The following is a 12,659-nucleotide window of genomic DNA, read 5'->3' on the forward strand; positions in this document are numbered from 1 at the left end:
CAGGAGAATTAAAACTGTGAAAAATTGTGAAATACTGTTTGATTCTTTCAGCTGATTTTTGCAGAAAATCTGTTAAAATATCAGACTACAAAAACTTAGGAAGTGGTTCTTGCTTCCAAATATTTTTTTTCTTTAATGGAATTTCTTTTCTTCAGCTTTTATCTTGATGCCTTTCAAAGTCTATAAAAAATTAACTAGATCTTTTTATGTTTTCTTATACACTTGAAATTCAGTTTGCTTTAAACTATCACGGTGACTCAGGCATTGTGAAAACTGGAAAACTGAAACTGTTTGAGTGAAACTGTTGTCACAAACTTGCAGTTATATATAGAAATATATTTGATACCCTGTTGTTATTCCTCATACACATCCTTGTTTACCTTCCTGGCTGCTGGTCCTCTGTTTCTGTGTGATCCGAGCAAATCTAACATTTTTCTTTGTGTGTTTCTCTGCTATGTACTGCATTTATTAAAATTAAATCAAATCTGCTTAATTTAATCTTGTCCTATGGCCTCTTTCTAAACCTGAACTGCATATATTTAAAGTAATCCAGGTGATCAAGGCTTTTGTTACAGAAGAAAATCTGGTGTAAAAAGCCACAAAGAGCAGCAACCTTGTACTCCCCAATGAAGAGGTTTAGATATCTGTGTAAAACAGCAATAAGGAGAATAATTCACCATCATCTGAGGCAAAATTTTTCATGTGTTTCTGTTAATGAATAAGAGCAGCATGATTCATAATAGCCGGGTAATATAGAAAACGTTTGATGGAACCTGTTGGAGTGCTGATGGCACGCCTACACACAAACCCTACAGGCTTATCCCATCACAGTCATCATATGATCACATGCACTGCCAGAGACTAAATGTTACAAGCACCATAGAATATATTTAGTCTTTTATTTATTTATACTTTAAAGGAGTGTTTGTTTACCCGTTTAGTACCGATGCACTTTCATAAATCATATATAGCGTGAATAATTTTCCTCTTGATAGCTGTCAGAATATTTTCTTAACCTTACAGAGCTGCCGGTTATCTGCCTCTGAGAATCCACAGCATAATTGCAAAGAGGAGGGGGTCCAACTTCCCAGTTATGTTTGCCCTACGCCTAGCTTCTGTTTTTTGGAACATTTTTTTATGGTGCGAAAACGTGCCTTTTTGCTTTTTCCATTGTTCGGGAAGTCTTGCAGCATAAAACAAGATTCCTTGTACATTGTTGAGAGAGGCAAGACACGGATTTAGTAAATGAGCTGACAAAAGCTGCACAAGAAGTTTGTCGTGAGGTTGTTTAGGGCAACACTATTGTCCTAACTGGAAGGATCGAAAACTCCTCTCTCATTGACTTGCCCTGTGAATTAAAGCCGAGCAGAATATTTGTTTTTATTCTCTGAACTTATTCAGTTTCCTCCTTAAGTTCAGACACGATGACTGGGTTTGATTTACAGCAACGCCTCTACATATATTTTCCTCCTACACATGCTTCGTTCGGCCAGTGATGCTTCATCCTCCTCTTTATAAACCTTCCACACTAATTATATTGTACAGTACACTTGTGGGAGCCCATCTTATGGCCTGCCACTGCTCACTGACAATATAGAGGAAACGCACAAGAGACTGGAAAATGGTGGGCAGACAAATACATGGAGACGTTCTTTTGAGTGTAAGTTATTGAGAGGAGTATGGGGGCAGTACTGAAGCTGATGGGAGTATTACTCCCTGGACATCCCTGGAGGAAAGAATCAAAAGAAATCTGTCTGAAGGTGAAAAGGTCTTAAAGTTTCAGAGAATAAGTGTATATTCATGAAGTCTTTCAGCTGTAAGGAAACTGAATCACTTTGGCAAAACATGATTTGAACACGTTTTTTCCTCTCAGCTCAGAAGCTGATTTCATAGTTGATCCAGGTGTGTTTTACATGTCCAGCATGCTTCATTTAGTGCGATCTCTCCAAAAATACAGCTTTTATCACTTGTTTTTGTGCACATCTTTCCATTTCTTTTTGTGTGCAGGTGTGTATTTGCACATACACTCATCTGTGTCTGCAGCGCGGGTGTGTCTGCACAGAAATTACTTTGAGTCTTATCAAGTTAACTTTTAAGATCTGCCAGCTGGCTTCTCCTGCTTTTAGGCTGTCATATAATCCAGTTGCAGTGGAGCTGTCCCAATTATCTGTCACTCAGCCTGCCTCCCTAGTGGGGAGGACATACCCTTACTATATTGCAGTTTCCTGTGAGAAATGGTAGAATCGGATTTGTCAGGTGTTAATACACTCTGTACCTCCATCCTTTTTTCTGTATGTTCCATTTCAAACTTATTAAATGTAAATGACTAAAGGTCTCCTTAAGGGAAACCAGAGATATGAGCTGGTGACAGCATTTAAACAATGCAGATGTCTTTCTGAACTAGCATGCAATGCTATTGCAGACAATGAGTAAGCAGCAGGGAGATGGCTGTTTCTAGTTGTTAGCAAGCACTCCAACAGCACTCCCAACGTGTGGTAGATTAATGGCTTGTCGGAGAAAACATCCGCAGGCCAGCCACAGCTATCTGAAGCTGTGTTCTCTGTCTTATGTCTACCACTGTGTCTTCAGGGTGGCCCATGCAGCTAACTATCTTCATCACACTTTAGTATGGAAAGAATAACCCAGAGATGTGGACTTTAGGAGTTTGCAAACTAAAGAATGATGAATGTCTTACTTAATGACAAGCTTGCCTAAAGGATGTATTAAACCTGGAGCTGCTTGTGGAGGTGTTCCATACATTCAAGTTTAGAAAGGTTAATTTCACTTGATCTTTCCTTGAAGTGAATCAGCTTTGAAGAAAACTCATTAGCCAGCCTCCCACACTGCACCTGCTGGAAACCATTTGGTTTTTCATTGGTTCGTCTTCCGCCATTAACACTAATGGTTAGGGACGCTGATTGCTCTACAACCATGCGATCTCACAGGTTCTTTTGTGACAGCAGGTTTCTTGCATTACGCTGTTTACCTAATTAATCAAACTTTTACTTTTTTCTTTGTTTTGTTGTGTTTTTACCTCCCTTTTTTTTTTTTTTTTTTTTTTTGCATCTCATGGCTTTGCTGCTTCACTCCCATCCTCATCTACAGGTAATAGTATACTACACTCAGCTGCAGACAGCGTGACAAGTGCTGTACAGAAGGCCAGCCAAGCCCTGAACGAGCGCGGTGAACGATTAGGTCGGGCTGAGGAGAGGACTGCAGACATGATGAACAGTGCTGAACAGTTTGCTGTCACTGCACACAAGGTGAGGCGACATAGCAGATGACATACATAATGTATAACTTGGGTTTACTGTATCTATTTTAATGTATCATATTGTAGAGTGTGTATCTGGTCCTTAAACCTCATTTTGAGGAGTTGGGACGTCGAAGCCACCCTCATTGCAGTAGTACTCTCTGCTGTGTGAAGATAATAGTTTTTCCTCCTCCCTCATTTACTCTGTTTTGTAGCTCTCTATAGAGTATTTTCTCATCCACCATCAGTCCCATACCACTTGTTTGTTAGAAAAACTAATTGCATGCAGCCTAATGAGGCTGGAAGCATGATATGTGTTTTTTGCTGCCAAACAACAACAAAAATTGATGGCTCTCTAGTGAACACACCAGATTTTTATCATGTAAAGTCTAATATGGTGTGTATATGATCCATTTTAAGGCTTGTGTCACCACAATGTTTGGCATGCTCTGACTCCATGCTATTTAATAGGTTGGTAAAACTGTCCACTTCCTGCTGAATGGACTCTTTATAAATCTTACATATTTCCCCAGAAGTGTTGGCAGGATGATTGAAAGACATCTGGAAAGTTTCGTACAACCCCTGCTACTCCTCACAGATGAGCTTCCCCTCTGTGATGAATTACAAAGCTATGATAAGCGGTGAAAAATTCATGGCTTCCCTGGTTTCAGTCGGAAATGACTTTATGACCCCCACGAAGAGATGCTCATTTGCAGGATTTTATCATTTCACACGTCACCATTAGCTGTAATACATTTTGTCTTTGAGGATGTGTTGTCATGTCTTTGAGTATTTTTTTAAAAACTCTTCTGCATGTTATGCATGATCATGCATGATCTTCATGCATCTTAATGTGTTGGCAGGGTTATTGGTAGTAAGCAGAGCTGAGTTAAAGAGCTAATTTTTTTTTAATAGATATATATATATTTGTATGAGTGGTCAGTTTCTCATCTGCAGTAGACGGCAGTCTGAGTGGTCTCTTTGGATTGTTTCTGCCTAGATAACATAACCCGGATGCCTGTAAAATGATCCATAGTTCCACTCTGCACTGATTTTAGATGTATAAAGGTGTGAACTAATGCCTGATGCCAAAGATACAATCCACAATAAAACCTGTCTCCCAGAAGCACTATAAATATTCTTAAGGTTAAGTTTAGATAGTGAACAATCTCTTTCTGCGGATGGCCCAGTTCTGACTAGCTTTAGCTCGCCTGTCAGATCCTGATTCTATATCAAGAATGCTCTGACTGCTGTCAGCTGCAGGTAAGACATAACTACTCATACTCAATGTGACCCCACCTAAAAACTACAAAAATTATTCTCATCTGCTTATGTTGACTTTGGATTGTACGTATTTATTTGAGTGACTGATAAGAGGCAATGCCAGTTCAGATAAGAGTTAATCAGCATTTTGTGACCAAAATTGTTTTTGTTGGCCTGCATTCACTGAAAATATGCAAAAGTCGGCTGTGTTGCACGGCAAGTAAATGCAAAGGAACATAGTGGAAGGTAACTAGAATATCAGCAAGAATGTTTCAGCGGAAAACACAAGTTGATCTGATGTACAGTAAATACTCTGGTCTTTGATAATTAAATCAGAGCACACACAGGACTTTTTTATTTCTAGTTAAATGCAGCTCAGAATCTTTGCACTACACTAATAGGTCACCATGATTTTTTTTGCTCTTAGTCCATTTCTAAAATCTCATTTCTGTCCCTCACATTGTGAAAATAAATAGTTAAACTGAATTGCTCTTGTTGAAACCATTACTTTCTTTGTGTTACTCTGCTGCCCCCTTGTGATCATATAGAATTACTCCATATGCAGTGTGTGTGTGTGCTTTTACATTTCTACAATCTGTTGTTTTATGTTATATTGCTGGCCTTGTCACCTGTTTACTGAGTCCCGTGTAAATCCTGTTAAAGCCGCTGTTAATTAGAAACATGAAAACATGAAGAGTGATTTCTAAAGCACGCGGCCCGTTAACCAAACACCCCTTTCCTTTTCAGGAAGGATCTCTGATGTGGTGAAATTTATTCTGTACATGCTTGCCGTTTCAAATGCTGTGTGCCTTTGTATCAATGCAGAAAAATAATGTGAGTTTTCTTACTGTGTTATTCTGCAATCTCCTTCTCCAATTTTTCTACAGCTTGCCATGAAGCACAAGTGTTAGACCACTGCCAAAACCAACTGGGCTGGGGGAGGGTCAGTCCCCAGATGCTGCAAAGAAGATGGATTCCAGATTTTATTCTTTTAAGATTTTTGATATGATTAATATTTGTTAACAATGTTAACGTTGTAATCTTTTGGGTTATTGTACTGGAGGGGCATCTCATTCCTGATGATAGGAACATATCGCACATAGAGGAGACGACGATGGATGACGATGATGATGACAATGCTTCTCCAGACTGTCAGCAGAATGTATGAGGCATAAATTTGCCAAAACGTTACAAGTCACAGCCATGACTGGACTTTTACCCCTCTGCTTCAATTCTTTTTTATTTTCCAAGACATTAATGTGAAAGTGCACAAACTGACTACAAATAATCAGCAATCACTTTGAGACAAAGGGGCCGCTCGCTTCCAAATGTTAAGAATTATTGATAAGCACATGGTGATTGTGCAGCCTGGTTTATTCTGGGTTTTGTTCTGAATTGAGCACTACGGGCTCATCATTCAAACATCACTTAGATTTGTCAATGTAGGCTTTACCAAGAAAAATATTTTGTAAACGAACTCGGGAGAGTGGCTTTTCAGATGATGGGTTAATTATATCTGTTGAGAAAGGAGTAGCTCAACCCCTAATTTATCGGTCAGTTTTACAATATTATTTGATGTAACGCTTATTTCACCGTTTTGACTTTCAGACACTGAGATTAGTCGGATCATTGGTCTGTCTGTAATCTCATAATTTAATTAAACAGTGTTACCCAAAACTTTTCCTGTCTGAATGAGATGAACTGAAGATGATGACACGGACTGGTCAGCAGTCCTACATGATATCATATTTTTCCCCATGTTAAACTTGTCCAGCACAACTAAAAGATAGTTGTCAAAACTTGAACAGTTTAAGAATAAGCTTAGTTTATGTTCTTTTTTATGAATAGATATTAATTACGTGCTGTATTACGTTACAGATGAGCAGTTCAGTAAACAAGCTTTGCATTGTAAAAAGCAAATTCTAGTACTATTATCTCAATGTCTGTAGCGCTAACTTGTCCCTTATAGGATGTTTTGAAATTAATCCTGGCTGTATTTCAACTTTAAACACTAAATAGTTCCACCTTGTACATTTTCTATGATTTGACTTGGTTATTATTAATGATGTGAATTCCCATAAAGGGCAAAGTCTTGAAACTAAAGTGATAGTTTGCCTTTTTTTATTTTTTTCCCTTCACTGACTGGAGCTTTGGCTTCTTCACTGGCAAGTCACCCCCCCCCCCCCCCCCCCCCCCCTCACACTTGAGTTTTTTTTTTTGTTTTTTGTATTTTACAGTTGAAGCTGTTACAGTAAACTAATAATCTGATGTCACAGAGCACTGTTGAGTTATTAATGAAATGTTCCAGTTGCCTAATGTCTAGTGTGCTTTTTGTTCTCAAACACTGCTTATTGTTTTGATGAAACTGACTATAAAGAAACGTTTCTATTATTCTAAGTGGCATTTTTACAGTCAACTTTGAGAGTTCAATGAAATAATGGTATATGAATTTATATTTCTTTACTTGATTGGTTGTTATTGCATATGTTTTAACTCATGTGGATGTTCCCCTCTCACAAGCATTAAAGTGCCAATAGCTTTAAGTGTCTCAAGGATCATTATGTCACTTTCTCTGATGTGTGTTAGGTTTCACTTCATGCATTCCTATCATGCTGATCTCAATCCTATTATACTGTAAGATGTACAATAAAAGTCCAGTCCCACAATCACAGTAATTTGGTTCTTCATTAGTTTCTCTTTATGGGAAGATAACAGCTTGATAGGTTTTGTTCATATTTTCTAGTTTTATGTTGTTTGAAGAGTTTCTTCTTCTTTATTTATTATGGTTTTGCAAATAAAAACTTTTTTAATTTGCAAAACCATTTTAATTTCAGGTTTTGTGTTTGTCGTTTTAAGTGACAGATTTACTTCATGGTTTGACTTTCCACTGTTAGTAATGATGGAAGAGAGAATTGCTCAATATGAAGTGATTGTTTCCGACATTCATGACAGTTTTTAATCACGATAGCTCTGTAAATGTGCACCTTTAGCTCAGTTCCAATAAAGTCTGCCCTCATGTGGTGAAGTGAGAAAGGACAATAGATACAAACAAGGCCTTGCCCTAAACTGTTGATGTTTGATAAGAGCTATGTTCAAATAAATAAATAAATAAATCATTATTATAACTTCAACCAACATGACATTATAAATGTTGTTTTACAACTTTTTAAAATGAGGATAAATTAATACACAACTTGTTGGCTTGACTTAAAGTAAAAAGCTCTCCAGTGGAGGTTTGCTTTTACCATATATGCAACCTCAGAATCTTTGCTGTTGGAGCGGCCATTTGTTTTTCTGAAATGTTTACATGGTTTTGTTTCTGCAGGTTTGTGTAGGTAGCAAAGTCTGACTGAACTGCATACGTTTTTTTCGTATTACAGTAAAAATAAAACAGACAATTTCTACATTGTTAATCCTTCAACACTGCTGGAGACACAAGAAACACATTTTACTGCAAGACTTATTAAAAATATTAGACATCAAGGACAAAATATCACATTGTCTTATTTAACTCTTATTTAATGATTTACAGATACAAAAATTCTTTAAAGTGTGTAATGAGGTGAGCTGGATGGAAATGAATAATATCTAAACAGTTATAGTAATTCTCACATCTTTCTGTCTATTTAAAAGTATTTTACTCTTAACACAAATGATGCAGATCAGTTCGACCAGCAGAAGGGTAGTTTTTGCAGTAACAGAACTGTTATGTATGATTTATAACTTTCAGTGTCTAAGAGGGGGAAGTAAGCACCTCATTAGGCTTAAGCGTCAGAGCAGGACTCTACTACTATTACTCACTCTGCCATCGTCTGCGAATCATGCAAGCCTTTCTTTGAAAACCGACCTGTAATTATTTAGTACTAGTCTCTTTCATTTCCAGCTCAACACTTACACTAAGGACCAGGAGGTAGACTACTCTTTTTTTAGTGCAAAATGTTTAAATAAACTAGAAAAACAGAAGAGTTTAAACAATCGTTTTAATCCGTTGCACATTTTAACTGGACAATATGCAGAATTTCATGATCTGTATTTACCACCAGATGGCGCACTAGACTTTAAGCAATATCTGCCTGCTTATCAGTGTGACTGCCCAGCAGTGTATTGATTGCAGATTTTCACTGTGTAATTTCAGGTTGTACACATTGATCATATATGAGTTAAGGGCTGAGAACTGATCAATATCATCACTCGCTATAGATAATGACACAGAAAAACCTCAGATGATCAACACAACACCTCTCACTGCTTCGCCATTTTACAGAAACACCATGTGTGGCAAAAAGAACAGCATATCAGTACTAACACCCCAAACAGGCTTGTTTTGCAGCCACAGGTCCTAGGCACCCTGTAACCAGTCTACCATCAAATCTGTTTACCAAAGTATTCTACAGTCAATTCTACCACTAAAAATTAGCTGAAATGGGTTCATCTAATAACATAATGACACCAATCACAGCAACAATGCTACAAAAAGGAGTTGCTGCAATAACAAAGTCCAGCCTTCATCCCGAGTCAAGATAACCTTTAAATGATTGGAAATCTCAGTGAAATTAAGCAAAAACATTAAGTAACCAGTGCAAAGTTAAGCCTACAAGAATCATGGAGTGCTCTCCATGTACACCTCATGATGTCCTGATACTAAAACCTTATAAATGAAAGTTGAACTATTAAATATTTAAGCAAATGGAAATGATCACTGATCACATTTCTGTAGTGCTCCTTTAATCTTATTGATCGGGTTACAGCGTTCTACGGTACAACCTTCTAGTTCTGTGCATTAGGTGCATTTCTGTATGCCACACCACTGTGCACAGTAAGCAACACTAGGTTCATTATCTTGACATGTTGTCTATGGAGGCCAAGAATTCAACCATCAACTTTCTCACTGCATGACTCTGCCACTTCCTGACTCATAGCTTCCCATATTTTTGCTTATATATTTTAATATTTAGAGGGAACACCATCAGGTCTTATTTCTTGGGTAATCTTAAAATCAGACGGGAGAGTGGCTCTGATCAGGTGTCACCTTGAAAGGCACATTGGCATTCCAGTCAGCCTCAGCAAAGCCTCAGTGGCTGCCTGACTAAGTGGCTGGCCACCCAGCCTCAGGGCAACTTCTTTTTAATCTGCCAACATCGCCAAAGCTCCACAGGAGTAATTACAGGTTACACCCAGAGGTTAGACGTATGAATGAGTTGGGACTGTGCTTCTATTTCTCATTATCACATACAAATCTCTGCAACGGGTTTTCAGCTGTGCTATTTGTTAGGACTTGATTCTTCCTAAAGCAAAAGCTTAATAACTGCAGCAGGATATTGCCTGTATCCCAGAGGTGTTATGGAGAGTGGATTTCAGAGAAAAGCTGCTTGACAGGAGTACTAAAAGAAAACCGACTGCACGAAAAGAAACTGGTCCAAACTTTTTTTCCAAACTTGAGATAATCAGTGATGCATAGGAATAATAACTGAGGGGATTCATGTCATGTTGGGCCACGAGGTGTTTGCAACCACTGCAGAGAAGTTAAACATGTAACTTTAAACAAACTCTTTTGAGGTTTTCTTATGGACATTTTTAAGATGACCAAAAGAAAAAAACCACTAAACACCAAAAACAGGCAAAGACACACCCAGAGCAGACTTTACAGCGCTCATATGGATTATGGGGACTTTTTAAACCATACACATTAGGCAGTCCCTGTCCATTTCATATAATATGATTAATAATCACCTAAATATTAATTAGATCCAAACAGTTGAGCAGCTAAAAACAGACAAAGGTTATATAGCTGCAAGGTTAAGAGGACAGCCTAATTTTATGCAGTGTAGACAGAGTACTGTAAAGACATCCTGTTTACCTTTGCTGAGCCACACACAGTCACATGGCATCAACAGAAAAAAAGCTGCATCTCACCGACACAGCGTCAGCACATCTGATGCAGCTTCTTGAATAAGCTAAAAAAAAAAAAAAAAAAAAGACAAGGGAGGGACTGACTGCATTTTCAGACCTGTTCATTATCGGAGCTCCTTGTCAGCTGCACAGTTGTATATCTCCTAATTACTGAGGCAGGGAAGCACTTGGAGAGAAAAAGAAAAGAATTTATAATAATGAGAATTTATAGTTATGGACTGATTGCAGTTTGGGTCACCTCAGTCCTTGCCCACGGTGACTTGGCAGATGTGTAGCGAGGCGAGTACACAACAGCTGCTTGCTCTAAATCTAGCAGCTATTCTTCCAACTCTCCTCTCTGCCTTTGAGTTCCTGTGGAGCACAATGTCAGGTGTGCTGGAATCATCATTTATTATGCTGATAGGCATTACCTCTCAAACTTCTCTCTGTACGTATTCTTTCAAAGATTGATCCCATGCGATTGGTCTGTCCATTTTCTTACTTTATTCCTTTTGTTTGATGAATTAATCTACTCTTTAGTTTGTGTAGCTGTTCTGTAGATTTTATAAATAAACCCAAAGGGATATTTGGAAAGTGAAACTCATCTATTCTATGTATGAAGATCATCATAAGCACCAGCTGGAAATGAGCTTTGGAAGACAAATGGGGTGGATGACAAAGATCTGCTGTGACCCATTTCCTTGTAGTCCTTTTATGACATTTACATGCACAATGTAGTATCTACAGATTTAAAGTTGTTACACAGGGAACATTAATATTACAGTCTGTCTGTGGTTTGTGAAACACAGGAAAATACAAACGTTTAAATGATATTGTAGAAATAGCACTGTTGGAGTTTGTGTACATATAACAAAACCACAGGAGTCTCATAGTACAATGCGGCACCATTACTGAACTCACTGCCCACCCTTGTAGTGTATCCAGCTGTTACAATATTGACTTGACTGAAGAAACAGATTGGCTTCAAACAAGCAGTGACATGCAATCTTTCACTCGACTGCAACCACTCCTGCACTGACAGGGATGATTGTGTGAGTCAGCTCTTGTTGAAGACAGTTAAGTTGTTAATTGTGCATCGGGCTTGCATATAAAGGCATTAAATAGGAAAGGCCTCATATATCCTTTTCATCCATAGAGTTTACTATAGTGGACACCTTATTTACAAGCTTTTTTCTTGCATATTCATGAATGAGGATGGTCTTTTTGTAAATGAACCACTGCAGTGGATGTTAGTGACTTATCCATTACACACACACACATATGTATGTATGTATGTAAGTATGTATGTCTGTATGTATGTATATATATATATAAATATATATATACATATATATATATATATATATATATATATATATATATATATATATATATATATATATATATATATATATATATATATATATATACATACATACATACATACATACATACTTACTGTCCTGTGTGTGTGTAGATATATATGTATATATGTGTGTATATATATATATATATATATATATATATATATATATATATATATATATATATATATATATATATATATATATATTTATATATATATATATATTTATACATATATCTATACATATACACACACACATATATATCTATATATCTACATATATACACATATATACATATATATCTACACACACACACACACACACACACACACACACACACACACACATATATATATATATATATATATATATATATATATATATATATATATATATATATATATATATATATATATATATATATGCGTATGTAATATGTGAAACAGGCATTTTTTTCAGTTTACCTTGACCTGATTGAAATTGTGTGATAAGATTCACATGTACACACACAAGGACCTCAGATTCATGTCATTGGCGGATTACAGGCCATTAATCATCCTTAAATATCGGCTCCAATCAGTCTCTGTTTACACTGATATATGACCAGAGAGAGTGGAGGTGTATAAAAGTTAACCACAGGAGTGGGCTGGCATCACCTTGCCTCACTCCTGATATTGAGTTTAGTTTCCTTTTGAAGACGAGCCTTCAGAGGTGCCTCTAATATCTCTGTTTCATCTGATCCTGTGAGCAGGCCATCAGTATGCAGACAACGCACGCCCCGCAGTTTTGCAGTGCCTGCTGCGTGAAGCCTCTAGATTACATTGGAATATGCAGGAGGAAGAATTCATAAGAAAACCTGTCACTTCCTGTTTGTCTATGATACATCA

At 37.2% G+C, this 12,659-nt stretch overlaps 1 protein-coding gene across 2 annotated transcripts in view; it reads left to right on the top strand.

Moving 5' to 3' along the window:
• Positions 1-6,648, top strand: part of stxbp6 (syntaxin binding protein 6 (amisyn)) — a 53,184-nt gene extending 46,536 nt beyond the window's left edge. For both annotated transcript variants that reach the window (XM_079262167.1, XM_079262168.1), the window contains 2 exons: positions 3,106-3,263; positions 5,404-6,648. In XM_079262167.1, the coding sequence (XP_079118293.1) occupies positions 3,106-3,263; positions 5,404-5,427 (182 nt within the window). In that variant the 3' untranslated portion in view covers positions 5,428-6,648. The remainder of the gene's footprint in view (positions 1-3,105; positions 3,264-5,403) is intronic.
• The last annotated feature ends 6,011 nt before the right edge of the window (positions 6,649-12,659 follow it).

This window comes from Telmatherina bonti (assembly GCF_933228915.1).
Source record: "Telmatherina bonti genome assembly, chromosome: 22".
NCBI classification, from domain to species: domain Eukaryota; kingdom Metazoa; phylum Chordata; class Actinopteri; order Atheriniformes; family Telmatherinidae; genus Telmatherina; species Telmatherina bonti.